The following is an 18,103-nucleotide window of genomic DNA, read 5'->3' as shown; positions in this document are numbered from 1 at the left end:
GTTAGACTGAAAAGTGAAGTCCTCAAAAAGATGAGGCCTGGATGTTAAAATACATCACCCTTGAGGGGACAATCAAAGATGAGTTGACCGAGAGAGAAACTGTTGAAGCAAAAAAGAAGGCGCTCGAAGACAACAGGGAAAAACAGGAGAGGGAGAAGAAATCTCTGGAGGAGACAGAGGAAAAAGTAAAGGAGGCAATTAAAGCTGAAGGAAGACTGAAAACTCAAGGAAGAAAATAAACAACTGAAGGTGGGAAATAAAGTACCAAGTACCAATGGAGAAGAACCAACTGAAAGAGCAAATAAGAGAATTTGACAGGACAAAGAAAACTCTAGAGGATGTGTGTAAGGAGGAGAAGTCCAAGAAAGATCTGCAAGAGTTGAAGAAGGTAGATGAGGAGAAAAAAGAAATGGAGGAGACAAAGAAATATCTGACAGAAAATAATAAGAAACTTGACGATGAGTTGAATGCAATGGAGGAGGAAAAGAAACATCTGGAGGAGTCAAAGAAAGATCTGGAGGAGGTGAAGGAGGCATACAAAAAAAATGAAAAAGTAGAGACAAAGAATTAGAGGAAGAAGAGAAATAATTTGAGTATTTGAGAAAAAGAACTTGAGGACGACAAGAAAGACGTCAAAGAAGAAAAGAAAGAACTATAAAGAAAGAGCTGCAAAAGGCTCTGAAAGATCTTGAGGAACAGAAGAAGGAAATGGAGGAGGCAAGGAATAACCCAGAGGAGATTACAGAGATGGAGACTGAGGAGTTAGAGGTGAGGAACGAGAGTAAAGCAGAAAAACAGGGAATGGAATAAACAAGAAAAAAAGGCAAAGAAACAACAGAAAAAGAAAGAAAAATAGGAAAGGAAAGAGGTGAAAGAGAAGGCAAAGAGGAAAAGGGAGGTTTCACAAGATCCTTTAGACATGTCTTTAAGTATATTTTAGTTACTAAGAGCAATTACTAGGGCTGGTCAGACTACTCCTGGTAAAGATAAAGTGTGCTATAGAATATTGGCAGACTGTACACTTGAAATTGCATTATGGTTGTTAAAAAAAGTCTGGGATACTGGCAGCTTCCATCAATACGGAAACATACAGTAAACGTAAATGTTCGGAAGCCAAGGAAAGATCTCTTGGATCCGTCCAGTTGCCGATTGCTTTGACCTCTCACCTTTGTACGGTTATGGAGTGAATGGTAACAGGAAAGTTAGCCTACTTCCTAGAAAGCAGAAATCTTTCCATATCAGAGTCGGCTCCTTAAAGGGCAACATGCAATGGATGCTGTACTATACCTAGGGTTGCCACCCGTCCCGTAAAATACAGAATCGTCCCTTATTTGGCAATTAAATGTTGCGTCCCGTATTAAAACAACACGGGACGCGATTTGTTCCGTATTTCCATAAATGTCCAAAACACATGTCTGTCACACACACATCAACACTAAATCTAACAATAATGGTCAATGGTTTTGCCCGAAGATGTCAGTTCAGTTCAGTTCAGTTTGTCAATAAAGTTGTGAGGAGGAGCTGAATGACGTACCTACCTGACGCACGTAAAACACCTGCGGGTCAGTTCTGATAGATATAAAATATTATCTTGCCTGATACAGTTATGGTCCTCGAGGTTGACATGTGTGGTTTATGAATGATCATTTATTTAATATACAGTAGTATTAGCCAATATAATATGGCCACTTAAAAAAACAAATCATACTAATAGATTAACAGTTAATAAATAAATAAACAAACAAATAAATAAATAAATTTTGTTAAAAAGTTAATTGGTACAGATTTCATTTAAGATTTAATTAACTGCACTTTATAAGAGAATGTGTTCATTGTTAATAATGCATTTCAAGCTTTAAGTATGAACAATTACTTTCTTGATCACCAGTTTACTAAACACACCAGCACAAAATTAAACATGGCACTGCTGTGGGCCCCCTGTCCCACAGGAGTTGGCCCATAGTGGTCATGGCCCCGAGGAGCCGTGGTGGGCGTCCCTTATTTTTATTTCTGAAAGGTGGCAACCCTAACTATACCTAGAATCTGAGATCAGGAAACCACAGACAAACAGGATAGATTCAATAGCTTTCACTTTTTGATGTGGAGAAGGTTTAAGGGATGCTCTGGGAAAAGGGATTGCTCATTAAATTGAAATCTTCAATTGAAATCTTTAAGGGATCGCTGGTATACATTATAATTGGCTCCTGGATATTTTTATTTAACAGAAAACTACATGTAAGGGTTGGTGCTGATGATTATCACAGTGTTTATACGGTGGAAAATGGAACCGCAAAGTTTCGTATGGATTTACTACAGTTAATGAACCATAACATCCGGCTTCCGTAATTCTCAAATTCGCGCACGCGCAATTCGTATCTATCAGCGCATGCTCGTTTCACGTCCGGCAGTGACAGAGAGCCACGGCGGCAACACAAACAGAAAACATGCCGAAGAAAAACGCAATTCCTTCTGAAACGCTGCAGTAAGTACACTGATGCACATGAATAAATATCGGTCTGTATCATCACGTAAGAGCTGACATTGATGTACGTCGGGAGAAACTGCACACAATGCTACCGCAGTTTGGTCGAAGCTCTTTTAGCCTTGCAAGTCAACAACGTTGGTGCTGAGTGAGTGAAGAAATGTTTTTTATTAATTTGTAATTATATTAACTGAACCCTTGAGGTGTATAATAACAATTACCAATAACTAAGCTTCATAAGATGAGCAGTGAAGTGTTTTATGTTGCTGAAATGAGCAAAATACGGCTGGTATCACGTGGTGCAATATTGATAAAGTTCCAAGTGTCCAAAGTTTATTATTATTATTATTATTGTTATTATTGATACAATCTGTTTCTTCTATGTGAAAGTTTTCCAATCAATAAATAACACCTTTAAAAATAAAATCTTGGCCCATGTAATTTTTTTAATAATATTAAAAATGTCTTCTTGTTGAATCACTCCTCCTTCGGCAATATGCTTATTTAATAGCAAATAGCTTCTTTATGTTATTCACATAAATCATAACTATAGTTTATATTTAATCTAAACCTCTCCAACTCTTCTTTACTTAAACACAGTATTTGTCACCAGTTGAACCTATTTTGTTCAAACTTACTACAAAGCGTGTCCCAAAAGCATCATGCAGGGTTGTAAATAAATATATTTTTTATATAATCATTTGAAAAATTTAGTCGAAATGATGTTGATTCCTCCTCAAATGTATCTACAACTAAATCATCAAAAGGACAGCTTCTTGACCAAGACACCCCTTGGCAAAGACTCACTCTATATTATTTTGATTAACTAAAAATTTAATCTAGAATAAAGAAGACAGCTGTCATATGTTGACAAGTGACCTGCTAATTTTAAGTTCTTAGATGAGCCCACTACAATAATCAAATTTATTAAACTGAGATTTGCTTGATTACTTGATGGTCCCATCTATGAAGAAGTTCCACCCACCCCCCACCACAATCAGCAATCTGGAGAGGAAGACATTTCTCGGATGAGTTTATTCTACATTCTGAAGAGTTGATGTCTTTCAAGTTTGCACTGACTATTGTATTATTCATATGCCATTAAATAAGGCTGTCTGTCATGCAGATATTTGTGGTTTATGTAAATGAACTAAACCTCAAATTCACTGATGTATCAGAAAACACTGTGACAAACTATCCTCTACATTGACTGTGCAGTAAAATCAGCACCCATCTTACAATATCATAACAAATATTTAGATTGGCCTTATCAAAAGATTTATGTTTTGTGTCTGATTGTGTTCAGTTTGGCTGATCATGATTAAAAGTTATTATACATGGTTCAAATCACGATCATCAACAGTGCTGTTTTACTTGCGGACAATCTTAACACATTTAAACACTGACTATTGAGTTTGGAGTTAACATTTGACTTCACTTCGTCTCAGTAAGAGAACCTGACTCTGTGTATGCTGCTGCTGTTTCAGAATCCTTGAATCTCTCTGGGAACAGGGAATGCAGAACTGCAGCACAAATGAGAACAAACTGAAAATCCAGCAGGCAGCACTGGCAACGGGTCTTGTGGATGAGAAAATAAAGGTAAACCACACTTGTTTTACGAAAGAGAGAGACATCTGCTTACCCAAATTATTCAGAGACAATAAAAACGCACAAGCATAATATAAAGCCAATACACCAATTTAGTACACATTTGAATACTTGTCCTGATCGGTACCAGGTCCAATCATGGCCTTTGTGAATTACCAAGGGTGGAAATGTTATTTACAAAACATGCAAAAAAATAAATAATCACATATGGTTTCATGACTGTGGACATACTTGCAGACAAAATCTGGAAATATTTTTTTTGTTTGTTTGTTTCTAATTGTTCATATCGTTTGGTAAAGTGTTGGATTTACAACAGGAACCGAAAGAAGAAGAAGGATGATGATGATGGAGGGCAGTCAAAAGAAAACAAGTCATTTTCCACCTCAACAAAGGCAGAAACATGTACTGAAGGTAATGAAAGCCAGTTTACATTTTCTAAATATCAGGGTAAATGGATTTGGTCCAAGTTCACAAGTCGGAACACCGACTTTGTGTGGTGTTCGGGCTGCATTTATTCCAGTAGTTGCTCTCAACTTCTGAGTTGTCTGGAACGCAGCATAAGTGACAGAAATAAATCTGTCGGACGTAGGGAATTATAAGTTGCAGTGAGTATGCTGAAAATGTAAGAAATTAAAGTGTTCCTTGACAGATGTATCTTTATTCCAGATATCACAACGAGTGTTTTTGAAAAGCTGAATCAAGATGACACCGAGGAGGTCGACTCTGAATGCAGCAGGCTGTCGCAGGGAGAACCATTTCAGGACTCGTCATCTGATGAAGAGAGTCAACAGGGAACAGCTGACCTCCTTATGAGAGGCCTTGAGGAAAAGGTGTGTACATTTGTATACATGAACAGATTTTTGTGAAACTTTCAAGGAGCAAAATGTGGTCCCTCGTCTCTCCCACTGTATCTGATCAGTCTGTCATCTCTTGTTTTGTTCAGGTTCGAGAGCTCCAGGAGTGTGACTGTGACGTCATTGTCCTGGTTTACAACCACAACAGCAGGTACCTTTCTACAACTGGGACGCCGAGAGGACTGGACTTCCTACGCTCTCAGGATCCAGGCATTGATTTCCAGTTTGCAGCAGCTTTATCGGCTTCTTCATGAGATTATATTTTGAACTCAGTAACATCACCACTCAGTCAGCGAGTTGGATGTTGTGCTCATGGGACCTTTGAACTCCTCAGAAAATCAGATCCCGAACAGCTGACTTGTTCCTTCTTTCTGAAACCTGCTGTGATATTTGCAATGAAGTTATTTAATTTAACTGTAAAACAAAAAGCAGCAACCATCTTCCCCCGTATGTCATGGAGTTTCATGATAGTACAGTAAATCTGTTCACATACAGAAGGTATGTGAACAGATTTTCACAACTACCTGGATATTCTTCTAGTGTTATGTCTATTTTGTTTGCCAGTGTGTTATGATAGTTATTTGAAACTTATATCATTCTATATTAAAAGCCATCAGAACTGAGAAACTAACTTAAATGAGTGGTGAAACGTCTTAAAGCAACCCAACATGTCCCCTTTTGGAATTATTAACAGCTGTAAAATAAATGCCTGCTTTGTCTCTCAACCTTGTCCAACTGAGAATCTTCAATACATTTTAAAAACACAGATATGTTAATGCATCCAGTCATTTTCAATTCTTTGAAAACATGGCATGATGTTGTCTGGTATATTTTCTATTGAATCAGTAAGCTGTGCTTCTTCTTCTTGTTTGGACAAATTGTTATCGCTGCTGTGTGTAACATTGGTGCTGGCTATATTCGTAGAAAAAACAAAAAAACAAAACATTACGTAAAACTAAATGCCATAAAATAATTTGCAGCAGATACGCAGTCTTTTAGTATCCACAGCGCATGCGCCTCCACTGATATGGAGCATTTCCTCTGACGTCAAGTCACGTCAGCCAATGGAGGGCGAGTACAGAGCATTCCCTCAGCCAATCGCAGGCCGCGGTGTGTTTAAAGGTTTTGAACAGAGGGACGTTTGAAATCAAATAGGCACTGCTATAAGGAAACTGTTAGCTGCTTACGCATAGAGTCTGAACTCGAACGCCTGTGCAGTTTTAATTGTGCGGGTTTAGACTATATTTATTTCTCGAAAGGACTGGTTCTGCGATAGGGTGGAAAAGTTCGTGTAGTATCGTTGTACTGGATTTTGCTTATGTTTGTCAGCTCTCGTCTACTGGCAGACGTAGCTGGTAGCTAGCTAGGGTAGCTTTTCCTGCTGGAGATCTGCCTTCGACCCTTTTAAATTCTGGATAAATTATCGGACAGTGGTTGCTCTCGGCCATTGTACAATACTATATTTAGGTAAGTGTTGTTGTCTCATAATTCATAGTTTAATGAGTATTATTATGTGGGAGGTGTTGTTTGCCATGGTTACAAAGCTAATGTTAGCCATTTTCTGTAACGTTTGGTAGCCACGCGAGAATGGTGGCTAACGTTTTGTCACCTAAAGATAGTCCACCTTTTTCAGTGTTTATGTACATTTTTAGGGATTAGTTTAAAGATAAGAGCAGCTGTAAGCACATGTGTTAGGTGACGTTGTGGTTGAAATAAGTTTGATCAGCTAATCCACTTTATCAGTGCGTCAGTTTAGTGAAAAGGGCAGGGTGAAAAAAAATATTTTGTGCCATTTGTTTTATTAATGGTGAAGTAATATTTCTCCACTCTTTTCTCTCAGAATATGGATTCTTCTGCGATGATCAAGGTGGCCATGGGCACAAAACTACAAAGACCTGAAGTGAAGGTAATGCACCATATTGTTTTGACCATGACTATTAAGTTTACAAAGTGAAATGACTTCTGTCAAAAAAAAATTCTTGATCTCAATTACTGACAACCTAGGACTTGTTATGCTGATGGATTTTCGGGCATGTTACAGGTTTAGTTAGACATTTAAACACACACATGCGGCTAAGAGATGATCACCAAAGGGCATAAGGAAAAGACCCAGTTATCATTTTTAAAAAAGCAGATGTATTCAGTGTTTGGTGTTTCACTTTGATTGCAGTCAAACACAGATGGGCCGAAGCGTATTCCTGTCTCGCAACAGCCACAGAGGATTCAGAAAGCCGTAGTCACACCAACTCCGCATCAGCGAGTCTTGGGTGTGTCAAATGGACCTCAGCGGGTCCTAGGCGTTTCAAATGGACCTCAGCGTGTTCAGCGTCCCGTGAGCCATCAGAAACCAGTATCTCATGGCTCTGTTGTTGTGAAGCCCAACCAACCTGCTGATCAGAATGTGAATCCTGTCAACCCTACACCACAACCGAAACCTTTACCCCAGCAAAACCAGCCACAGAAGCTAGTGCCCAGGGTGACGCCTGAGTCAACCAAGCCACCGTCGGAACCGGCAAAGTCGGAGAAGCCTCAAAGTACGTAGACTTTACTGGACAAACGAGTGTTTAAGTCTGTGTCTTGGATTCTAAAATGTGTCTTTGCTTTTCTTTTTGTTAGCCAAACCGGCCAAGAATGATCATGCTCATGCGTCCTCTTCAAAGTATGTCTGAGAGTGATTCTTTTGAACATTTATGTAATGCAATGGAAAATTACAGAATGTGTTGCCATTGTTCTCACACTGTGCTGCTGTGCTCGCACAGGAAACCGTGGAGCCTGGAAAACTTTGACATTGGCCGCCCCTTAGGAAAGGGAAAGTTTGGCAACGTCTACCTGGCCAGAGAGCGACAAACTAAGTTCATCTTGGCCCTGAAGGTGCTCTTCAAGAAGCAGCTGGAGAAGGCCGGTGTAGAGCACCAGCTGAGGAGAGAAGTGGAGATCCAGTCTCACCTCAGGTAAATTGTTGTTCAGATTACATCAAATTAAAAAGCTGTGTCTGAATTATCGGCAAAGTGATCTGGTTAAATTCCCTGGGTGGTGGTGCTTTTGAAGTGTACTATGTAACACTGATGAATTTCATTTATTCTTATTTATTACATTTTTGTCAGTTGAGTAACCAGTCTGTATAATGTAGTAGATTTAAACATCACTCCATAATGCATAAAATGGTTATGTTGTTGAATGAACGCATCACTAAAACAGTTTAACTAAAAAGTCATTGTCTTCATGAAGATTAGTTGCATAACTGATGTATCACCTCTTAAAATCCTTAGTGTAAAGACTCTTGACCTGCTCTATAAACAGAAGCTGAGGTGTCAGCTAAAGGGATTACTCATTTAGTTCAGCCATTCTCTACTTTTTTTAAATATCGGTTGCATGCTTAGACAATTTCTAAGAAGAGTCTTCTGCCTCGGCGTCCTGCAGGCATCCAAACATCCTGCGACTCTACGGCTACTTCCATGACGCATCTCGTGTATATCTAATCCTCGAGTTTGCGCCTAGAGGAGAGCTGTACAGCGAGCTGCAGCGCTGTGGAAGCTTTCCTGAGGACAGAAGTGCCACAGTAAGTCTGCCAGTTTAACCATTTTCTAAAATGTGCAATGCTATCAAATGAATACATACCCAGTTTAAACACGTTTAAATGTATCAAGTGAAAGCAATGACGTTTATGTGAGAAACTTTAGCCACAAAAATTGATGACCAGTTTTCTTGCTTGAAGGGTTTTAAAACTTTAGTTAAGACAGTTAAGACTGTCCATGTAGCTTACTTCCTACTTAATGTTTCTTACTAGTACATCATGGAGCTAGCAGATGCCCTCAACTATTGCCACACCAAGAAAGTGATTCACAGGGACATCAAACCAGAGAATTTGTTGTTGGGAGCAAATGGAGAGCTGAAGATTGCAGATTTTGGCTGGTCTGTTCACACACCGTCCTCCAGGTAACCACATCTGTATTATCTGTATATTTGTTTTGTGAAACTATTTTGCCTTTTAGAGAAAATTGAGCTTTCTTTCTATTGGTTCACTTGTTTAGTTGGTGCCTTACTCTTTCTTTTTTGTTCATCGTTCAGGAGATCCACCCTGTGTGGTACACTGGACTACTTACCTCCAGAGATGATTGAGGGAAAAACTCACGATGAGAAGGTGGACTTGTGGAGTCTGGGTGTCCTGTGCTACGAATTCCTGGTTGGAAAGCCCCCCTTTGAAGCAAAAACTCACGACGAGACATACCGCAAGATATCAAGGGTATTACACTCCGTCAACAGGCATATACACTGATCCGGGATAACATTATGACCACTCTTGTGCCTCCTAAACTGTTCTGACTCATCAGATAATGGACATGGGCCTTCTGGGGGTGTCCGGTGGTGTCTGGCAACACAATGCTGTTAGTGGGGACCTTTGGGTCCTATGAGTTGAGGGGAGGGTCCTCTGTGGATCAGGCTTGTTCCAGTGCCTCCCACAGATGCTTGAGCTGTTAGGGATCTAGTGAATCTGGAGTCCAGGTCAACACCTTGTGCTGTTCTTCATGTTTTTTTTAGTTGTTCCTAAACTGCTTTTGTGTGTGCGCCTGTGTCAGGCTGCGTCCTGCTGGGGATGGCTGCTGCCATCAAGGAGTGTCATTGCTATGGGGTGGGGGTGCCTGGTCTGGTCTAGGTGGGTGCTACATGTCTAAGGAACATTAATATGAATGCCAGGTCCAAACGTTTCCCAGCAGACCACTGGATTATCACAAGATGGTCAATGTTATTTACTTCTCCTGTCAGTGGTCATAATGTCATGGCTGATCAGTGTATAACAGTGCTGCCTGATTGTGTCATCCTGCTTGAGTTTGCAGACATGCACTGCAGCTTTTCTCATTAGTGGTATGTAATGTTGAATCTTTGTCCCTGTTTCCTGTCATCCAGGTGGAGTACACCTACCCTGCACAGAGCACCATCAGTGCTGGAGCTAAAGACTTGGTTGCCAGGCTGCTAAAGCACAATCCCATGCACAGACTCCCCATCCAGGGAGTCCTGACTCACCCATGGGTAACCGAGTGCTCGACCAAAGTGCCGACAACCATGAACAACAACGAAGAGCCCAGTCTGTGATTGCTCCCATCCTGCTGCTGTGGGTTGTACATGAGAGTGTTGCAGAACACAGACTTTGCGAAAGTGAGGGACATTTATAGGAATCTGCTTTTATCGCTGAGGTGAATGCAACATCTCTTCATGTGGGCGTTTTCCATCTGCAGATATGTTTGAGCCACTTGATTTATATTTGTCATCTTTTATCTTTTGAGTTTCCTGTCTTACCAATTTACAGAACCTCTAAAAAGTCACAGTGGGGGGCTCTTTGTGCTCCGTTGAAATTTGTTTTACATTCCCTCTGATCCAGACTGAAGTTAAGAGACTAGAAAAAGGGAGAGAGATTATCTGGCACTACATGTGATGCTTCAGTGCCCTTTTTTAATTTAAAAGCCCTACCATATCCATAGTGCAACTGCTCTGTTTGGCTGTGGCTTCATATATGGTTATTATTTGGACTTCAGCTGCTGTAGTTCAGTATGTTCTTATGGATATGTCCAGCTCTAGTACTATTTCAACATTGTCTGTGAAAAGCTGTTTAAATAACTCTTGTTTTCCTTCTAAATGCAATAATGCAGACGTAAGCAGCCACAGCTGATAATGCACAATACTGTCTCATGCTGCAGCTCAGGTTTTCTACACGGATGAGAGGAAATGTAAATGTTATTGTGAGGTCCTCTTAAAGTAACTCGACCGTGACTCTTGAGGGGCTCTGTACAGGTGGCATCCTCTTGATTGTAAATATTTCACTTTCCTTTTTTTTTTTTTTTCCATTAATTAGAATTTTTATGGTTTCTAAAATGTCATTACTTGAGTTGGTAAATTATCTTCCACTTTGAAATGAACCAATATGTCTTTTATGTGTTTGTCTTGTTTGCATTTCAAATTCTCTTAATTGTCTCGATTACTTGGTAAACCAGACTTTGCACTGCATGAATGCCGGATGAGTGAAATCACCTTGAAAGTTCTGTTTTATCAAGAGCCTCCAGTGCTGTGTGCGGTCAGCAGGTGGCGATAGAAAACCACTGCAACTGGGATAATGTTACAGGTTTGAATGAAAGTGATTTACTGCTTGTAAAATAAAATATTGAACTAAAAGGCTACTTTAGAGAGTTGCTGTTTATATATAAAAGCGCTGTAATTTGTTCTTTCTGAGAGTAATACGGGGGGTGGGTAGATGTTTAGTCTCAAAGATGTTAAATATCTGATGGGTTTGCAGGGTAAACCTGAGAGTCTGTGTTATAATTAAGTAGACAGTGTTTATTTTCATCTTAAACAATATTTAGAGACTATAACTTATAACTATATATATATTTTTTTAAACTTAACTTTTTAGACGAACCAGGGTTAAGGGGAGCAGTGATGAAAGTATATGTAATGTCTTATGTGTGTATACATACACATACACCTACCAAAAACTAATTCAGTTATGTTAGGGTGACGCAAAATCGTTGATCCAGTCCGTCCATTGTTTTGTGCAGTTGACGTCCCTTTCCGCTAGGTGGCTCCCCAGGCATAAATAATGTGTATGCAAATTGTCTTGGAACATAATGGAGAGCAAATTCATTATGACTCGATTGTTTGAACAAAAATTTATTGTTTTAATATACTCTTTTCACGTCTGAATGTGCTTAAAATTCGTTTTTTTAAAAAGATATTTGTGAGTGTTTGAAAGGAAGTACTGATGGGTGATTCGTTCCCAAAAAACAGCAGTGATAATTTTAGATTAGCTGTATTTTGCATATTTAACTATGACCAAATTACTGAAGGTATATTTGCACTGAGATGCATCTCTAGTTGTTAATCATTTCCTTTAGAAATAGCAATGTTCCCTCTTGTGTTTTTTTGCGCCTCCATCTAATTCAATCTCCCGGTGCACCTCTGTTTTTTTTTTTTTTTGTTTTTTGTTTTTTACAAACCTTTAGATGAGGTCACTCACAAATGAAATTGTTTGTCCAGATGTTACCTGAACTGGAGGAAATCAACAGAGTGGATGAACAGGTCGGCCCATAAGGCCTTACGCATGTGCCTGAAGCATAAGGGCTGTCGAAATGCTTGTTTTATTTGAGCATATAGGAATGTGAGGCCTAGTGGAAAACATGCTCCGAGTTTCTTTGCAGATGCAGGTCTGGAATAAATACAGAAGAATTTGTAATCCGATTTTGTGCAGACGAAGTATGAACCCCACCCCCTCCTCACACAAACCCCGAGACCCACATATTCTCTGGTTATTTTTTTTTTCTTCTTCTTCTCCTTCCAAGCCAAAAGGCCTGCACAGCATTTAATATTAGCCTAAAAATAAATATGAAAGCGACTATCAATCATTTTCTGTCTTTTATTATAGAGAAAAAAAATACATGTTCTGACCGTTTTTCGTTTTACATAAAACCACACACATTTTTACAATATAATTTCACTTATTTCTTTATTCTTTAATATTAATTTCACGATATATGATAACGACTTTGAGATATACATTCCATCTTTTTGAAACCACAATAACACACTACACATACGGTTTTATAACATTTCCACAGGACCCATTGGATTGCACAGAATGAAAAATGCCTGTATGCACATTTTCCTCTTTAATGATCTCTCTTTTTTTTTTTTTCCTTTAGATTTTCAGACACCGAATTTCAAAAGCAGGCCACGTGTGTGTGTTATCATCACTATTATCGTTTTTTAAATGTGTTAAAATTGAGTGTGCAGTTTAACTTCGTTTTGGGGTCCACGTGCGGCTGGAATTTTAGCCTGCATGTGGGGGTGAATTTTGTTTTGCCGATTGAAAAGCTCAATAAAATAAATGTCAAATATTGGAGGGAAAAAAGGCCTAAGCATTGATGAATCGTAAATTTAGAGGTTTTATTTTTTTTTTCCACTTCCCAGTTTCATCGTGTGTCTGAAATATCATACATTCAATGCATAGTTTGTATAGCTGCTGTGTACTATCTGATATTTTGCATTACCAGTATTTTTAAAATCTATCGCATAAGGTCCGATTTTCTCATATCTAACGAAAACGTTTTATATATTCCTAAACGCATTCCTGTCTCTTTCTGTTGGTTATTGCCATTGTGTTATTTTATGTCAGGCTTTTTCTTGGTTCAGCGCCACATTCACAGCCCGGAGTCATATTGCAAATTACCTACAGAAGAAAGTGGCATTTCGTTTTTTTTTTTCTTTCTTTTCTTAGTATTTGCCCATTTTAAAATAAACGTAATCGTCATTAAATCATGTCCGTGTCCGTACATCACAAACTCGAGCGTTACATGAAGTGAAGTCTCGTGTGGGGAAGCACCACAAGAGCGACGAAGAGGCAAAGCTGCCCCCACTTTTTGCAATTTTAGCTTACGGTCAATATTGTAAACGTTCACTCCTCTGGAAAATATGCGTTTGTACTTTTCTTCACATATTTTTTTCTTTTTTCCTATGTATTACCCTACAGTGTGCTGTGGACGCCTCAGATTCCCTCACTGCCACCGACCATGTGTGTGAATTGATGCGAGTACTGTATGAATGCGAAAATGTCCGCATGTGCTCCGTGCGCGCTTTTACGCATGAATTAAGCAGAGGGGCTGCGCGCACAGATACGTGGTGTGTTTTACTTTTTCACTTTTTCACTAAATGGGGGGGATTTGCAGTTAACATCTATAGTTCCAGCGATGACTTGCATCTACTCCTCTATGTTCATTTGGAAAGCCTCTATGAGCCCCTCCATTGAGTGGATGAAACCAGATACGCTGCATATACCTCCTATTACAAAGATGGCGACATCAAAGAAAACCTGGTGCCATAGCAGCTTTCTCCATAAAAGCTTGAGGTGGAAGAGACTGGGAAGCAGGAAGCAGAGGCCTGCGCCTGTCAGGCTGCCGGTGAGACCCATGAGGAGGGCGAAATGTGGCACATAGATCGCCATGAGCAAGGTGAACACAACAAGGCTACAACGGAGAGTAAGTCCCCAGGATTTTAGGCGTCCATCGACTCCGTAGCAGTCTGGGAAGTACGCACGTCCCCCATCCTGGAAAAACGATTTTTCTAATACCTCGACGGCAGCGAAAAACGGCAGCGGATACGACAGCAAAGCTTTGGCCACTAGGAAGAGGTTGACGACAGCTCGGATGGTCGGGGGCAGGTTGTCTGTGATGACCTCCTTGGTCGCGTCAGCCCAGGTCAAGTAGGCCACCAAGGCGAACAGGCCCTTGAGGATGCAGGCAGCGATGTGAGTCCAGTTCATCATGCAGTGGAACTCGCTGGGTTTCTGCATGTTCCCCTCCAGGGAAGGCAGGAAAATCTGCGAGGTGTAGCTGAACACGATAATCCCAATGGAGATGGGGAACTTCTTGACATCGATGTAAAACTTGACCTTGTCCCAGGCCCAGTCCCTCGCCCTGGAGAGGCAGTACGCAATCACCAGGACGTTGATGACAAAGTGGGCCATCGTGCACAGCAAGCTGAACTTGGAGACGGCTTTCAGGTTCTTCAGGAAGGCGCAAGGGAGCAGAGCGGCGGTGGCGATGATGGCCCAAGACTTCTGGGAAATTGGCATGTTTGGGAAGCTGTTGTACATGAGATTACCGCTGACCACCACGTACAGGATGCAGGTCATCACTAACTCTATGATCTGGGCTACATTCACGACATGGCCGCCTAAAGATGGGAATCTGGGCGCGCAGCAGGCGTTGGCAATGTCCACATAGGATTCCCTCACACGGACGAGCTGCCCGTCTTCGTCCTCCTCGTACAGGCAGGAAATTAGGATTTTCCCCGTGTAACAGCACACCACGGCGGCGAAAATAATGAGAAACAGTCCGAGGTATCCTCCGTGCAGGATGGCGTAGGGCAGCCCGAGAACGAACATCCCCTAGAAACACAGAAAAGGAAAACATATTGTGCACGAGTTAAAACTGCTAAATTGTGCTCACTGAATAAACAGTAAAGTTTTTTTTGTTTTGTTTTTGTCGAAGTGATCGGATCATATTTTAATTTGCGCTTTGGAGCTGCTCGGCGTGACTCCTCAATGAATGTGACTCCCGTTTTTTTTTTTTTTTTTTTACGTGGTGGGTTTTCCACTTCGCTTTGAGCGCATCCGCCCGCCTCTGACGTCACACTGTGTCTGAAGGAGACACAGTGTGACGTCAGGGCGACTGCCGTGACCACAGCCCCTGATAAGGAATGAAAAGCATTGCGTCTAGGGATGTTTGTCGCATAGCCTCCGCACACAGACTCCACCGTCCTGCAAATGCTCCCCCTTGAAGCGAAGTCTCACATCCAAAAATGGAGAGAGGAAAAAATACAAAAAAAAAACAACCGCGCATAAGATTGTCTGTGGGTAATTTGATATTTCATACATTTCTACTTTAATTTTTGTTTTCAAGACTGTTTTGGAATTATAATATGCTGCGTAAAACCCCACGCAACTTAATATTTGCTATTCATTTAGGTACATTTAACCTTCATAACAATCCCAAAATATTATTTATAAAATTCAGGCTTTGGTTTCCTTTAAACCCAAAGGCTAAAAACTATTTTCTTTATCCTTTTTTTCATAACCATGCGGAGTGTGATGTGCACACTTATCAGAGATGTGCATCGGTGACACTGGACATCACTACAGACAAAGAATGTGTGTTGAGAGGAGGAGGGGGAGGAGGAGGAAGGGGAAGAAGGGGGGCACAAGGCATCAACTACCTCCCTTTTTTTTTCAGCGCATTGTAACGCATAAGCGGTTCTGAAAATCTCTGCACTGCTCTGGTAAGAGGTCATGGGCATGCTACTTTTATAACAGATTAAAACAATAGAGCAATTAAGAAGAATATTTTCCGCACATCATATGAAGCAGAAACTTGGTAAAGTTGCTATAAAGCCTGCTGGTTTTTGGTTTATACATGGGCATTTTAATGAACCTTTTACGCGGTCGCAGGTGTGCATGTCGAATTTCACAGTTGCTCCGGAGACGGCTCGGCCAATTAGAACCGAGCGCCGGAACCGCCCGTTTATAATCCGTGAAGCGCATCTTTACCTGGATTGCGTTCGTGACGTTCCAGCCCGCCTCCCAAGCGGTGATTTTTGGTCTGACTTCAGTCAACTCGTTCGTCGGACCCCCGTCCTTTGAGGCAGAATGCGGTGGACCGGTGCCGTCCCTCTGGTAGTGGCTGTCCCCATCCAGAGCGTCTCCGTCTCCGCTGCCCTCGCCTCCCATCTCATCGGTTGTCAAAATGTCCATCTGCATGCCTTGCCGGTGGTCGTAGTCCAGGTCGTCGCAGGCGGCGAAGCCCAGACCCTCTTCGTCGGTGGCGGCCTGGAACCCCATCCTGGCGAACATCCCGCTCACCTTTGCCTGGGATTTGTTGGACACAGTCGTGGCTGCATTTGTCAGTTTATTAGAAAGCTTGCTTCTGATTAAGGTCGCCATTTTTCGCTCCTCTCTCGACTCTCAACTGTCTGCAGCTTAATTGATGTTCTTCTCCTCCGGTCAGTAAAAAATGAGGCTACTTTGGATTGCAGCTCTTGATACTCTGCATTAGATAAAGTCACGAGGGAAAGCGCAAGTTTTGTTTCAAGACACCGACGGTTTTTCAGTTGCTATCTCCACTTCTTGTTCACTGTACGCCTGCTGCTCTTGATTATCCCCAGGTTCATGTCACCTTCAGACGTCGCCGGTCCGTTTCTGCATCTTGGCGCTGCGTTCTGACGCTCGACGAGTCGCGCACCTTTTCAGTCTCTGAGGCGGTTCAGCGGCGTGCGCAAAAGCTTTACGCACGACTAAAGGCGAGCCACAGGTTCCTGCAGGGCCTATAATATCGCTTTCTTTTGGGTTATAAGGTGGCACGCAGCGTTTCCAGGAGTTGCCTGTCGGTTTTCAGGTGCCTTTACTGATGCCAATGCGGTACCGTGGAGTCCGGGGGGGAAGGCAGGGAGGAGACACGTGTCCTCATCAGCCTGCCAATGCAAAGCACGTCTCCAGCCCTCCCAGTGCCCCACCAGGAGAAAACGGGAGAGATTTGCTGCATTTCTAGGGGAGGTGCTTGCAGTACCCCCACCATTCCTCCCCCAACCCATAATCTATAATACCTCATCCTAACATCCAATGACATTCCGGGGGCCTCAAATCTTGCATAACTTTACGCGTATAAAAGGAGGCTGAAATTTGACGAAAACCCAAACTCTTTGGATCAGATTATGTAACATACAAAACTGGGGTTGGTTAATTAAAAAAATGTCGCGCCATCCATTTCTTTTTAGGAGAAGAGGACGCGGAGCATCAAAATAATAACCACATTTTGGTTTCTGGAATTACGCTGATCGGGTTTAATATTCGCGTTGGGTTGGTTTGATTTTCCGGGGGGGGAAATACATTTTCTTGCTTTTTTTTTTTTTTTTCCTTTTGCTTTGCCAAAATGTGGTAAGATATAGAACTCGAGACGACCCACATTTTTAAATTCACCTTTGGCAAAATAAATGTCTCCATTTATTTTGTACGAACCGAAACGAAACTTTGATTTCATTCCACCGGCTCTGCTGTCAGGCTGAAGCCTTCATTCAGGATGCTCATTCATTCACTCATTCATGAATTTGAGTGTGTCTGTGACAACGATGTGACAGTCTGGCCCGTGGCTGTGCTCCCGTTGAGAAAAAAAAAAAAAAAAAAAAGTCAGTGCTATTTATAAAGAAAAATAATTTAGGTCAGTTTAAAAGGAAAGGTTCACAGATCGTGTGTGCCATTTATTTCTCAGTTAAGTAGAATTTCTATCCTATTTAAACCCTTTTCCAGCTCAAAAATTATCTCATAAAATTAAGTCACATTCTCTCAGTTTAGTTTTTGGCTCAGTCTAAAAATGTGTAAAAGCTCCAGTTGAAGTTATTGTCTTGCTTTATTAGTGAGCGAGCTGGTAACACAAGCCCAAATCGCTGTAAACCGTTTGTTGACACTGTCTTGTCACTAGGACTTTGTGTTCAGCGTTTCCTCGGGCTGCAGTATCAGAGTTCATCACCATGATACAAAGCAGCGGCCTAGTTCGGCACACTAAGCCTGTACTCACACACAGTATGCTGTAACGCGGTCTGTATCTGCTGTATCCATCCAGGGGAG

General features: G+C 41.3%; 3 protein-coding genes across 3 annotated transcripts; 2 read left to right on the top strand and 1 right to left on the bottom strand.

Moving 5' to 3' along the window:
• The first annotated feature begins 1,878 nt into the window (after positions 1-1,878).
• LOC311486951 (uncharacterized protein) lies at positions 1,879-5,661 on the top strand. The gene is made up of 5 exons (XM_084542985.1): positions 1,879-2,482; positions 3,970-4,081; positions 4,390-4,501; positions 4,757-4,920; positions 5,034-5,661. Exons 1-5 carry the CDS (start codon positions 2,445-2,447, stop codon positions 5,196-5,198), a joined length of 591 nt encoding a protein of 196 aa, XP_084399111.1. The 5' UTR covers positions 1,879-2,444; the 3' UTR covers positions 5,199-5,661.
• A 519-nt stretch (positions 5,662-6,180) lies between these two features.
• aurka (aurora kinase A) lies at positions 6,181-11,155 on the top strand. Its single transcript, XM_084542984.1, has 9 exons — positions 6,181-6,411; positions 6,785-6,850; positions 7,115-7,478; positions 7,561-7,603; positions 7,704-7,895; positions 8,365-8,503; positions 8,732-8,880; positions 9,013-9,187; positions 9,850-11,155. The coding sequence occupies exons 2-9, from the start codon at positions 6,788-6,790 to the stop codon at positions 10,033-10,035; spliced, it is 1,311 nt and encodes a 436-aa protein (XP_084399110.1). The 5' UTR covers positions 6,181-6,411; positions 6,785-6,787; the 3' UTR covers positions 10,036-11,155.
• Positions 11,156-13,460: 2,305 nt separating this feature from the next.
• slc32a1 (solute carrier family 32 member 1) lies at positions 13,461-16,426 on the bottom strand (the record flags this gene model as incomplete). Its single annotated transcript, XM_084542074.1, has 2 exons — positions 13,461-14,875; positions 16,034-16,426. The coding sequence occupies 2 exons, from the start codon at positions 16,424-16,426 to the stop codon at positions 13,688-13,690; spliced, it is 1,581 nt and encodes a 526-aa protein (XP_084398200.1). The 3' UTR covers positions 13,461-13,687.
• Positions 16,427-18,103: the final 1,677 nt, after the last annotated feature.

This window comes from Chelon labrosus (genome assembly GCF_963514085.1).
Source record: "Chelon labrosus genome assembly, chromosome: 4".
Lineage (NCBI taxonomy): Eukaryota > Metazoa > Chordata > Actinopteri > Mugiliformes > Mugilidae > Chelon > Chelon labrosus.
The sequence above is the reverse complement of the archived record's forward strand: the minus strand, read 5'-3'. Positions and strand labels throughout refer to the sequence as shown.

Bases quoted from the DNA above. Each gene is read 5' to 3' on its own strand.
- LOC311486951 (XM_084542985.1), top strand. From the start codon at position 2,445: ATGCCGAAGAAAAACGCAATTCCTTCTGAAACGCTGCA. The intron at 4,082-4,389 runs GTAAACCACACT...CGTTTGGTAAAG, and splicing joins TTGTGGATGAGAAAATAAAG to TGTTGGATTTACAACAGGAA. The intron at 4,502-4,756 runs GTAATGAAAGCC...TCTTTATTCCAG, and splicing joins GGCAGAAACATGTACTGAAG to ATATCACAACGAGTGTTTTT.
- aurka (XM_084542984.1), top strand. From the start codon at position 6,788: ATGGATTCTTCTGCGATGATCAAGGTGGCCATGGGCACAAAACTACAA. The intron at 7,896-8,364 runs GTAAATTGTTGT...GGCGTCCTGCAG, and splicing joins GAGATCCAGTCTCACCTCAG to GCATCCAAACATCCTGCGAC. The intron at 8,504-8,731 runs GTAAGTCTGCCA...GTTTCTTACTAG, and splicing joins CTGAGGACAGAAGTGCCACA to TACATCATGGAGCTAGCAGA.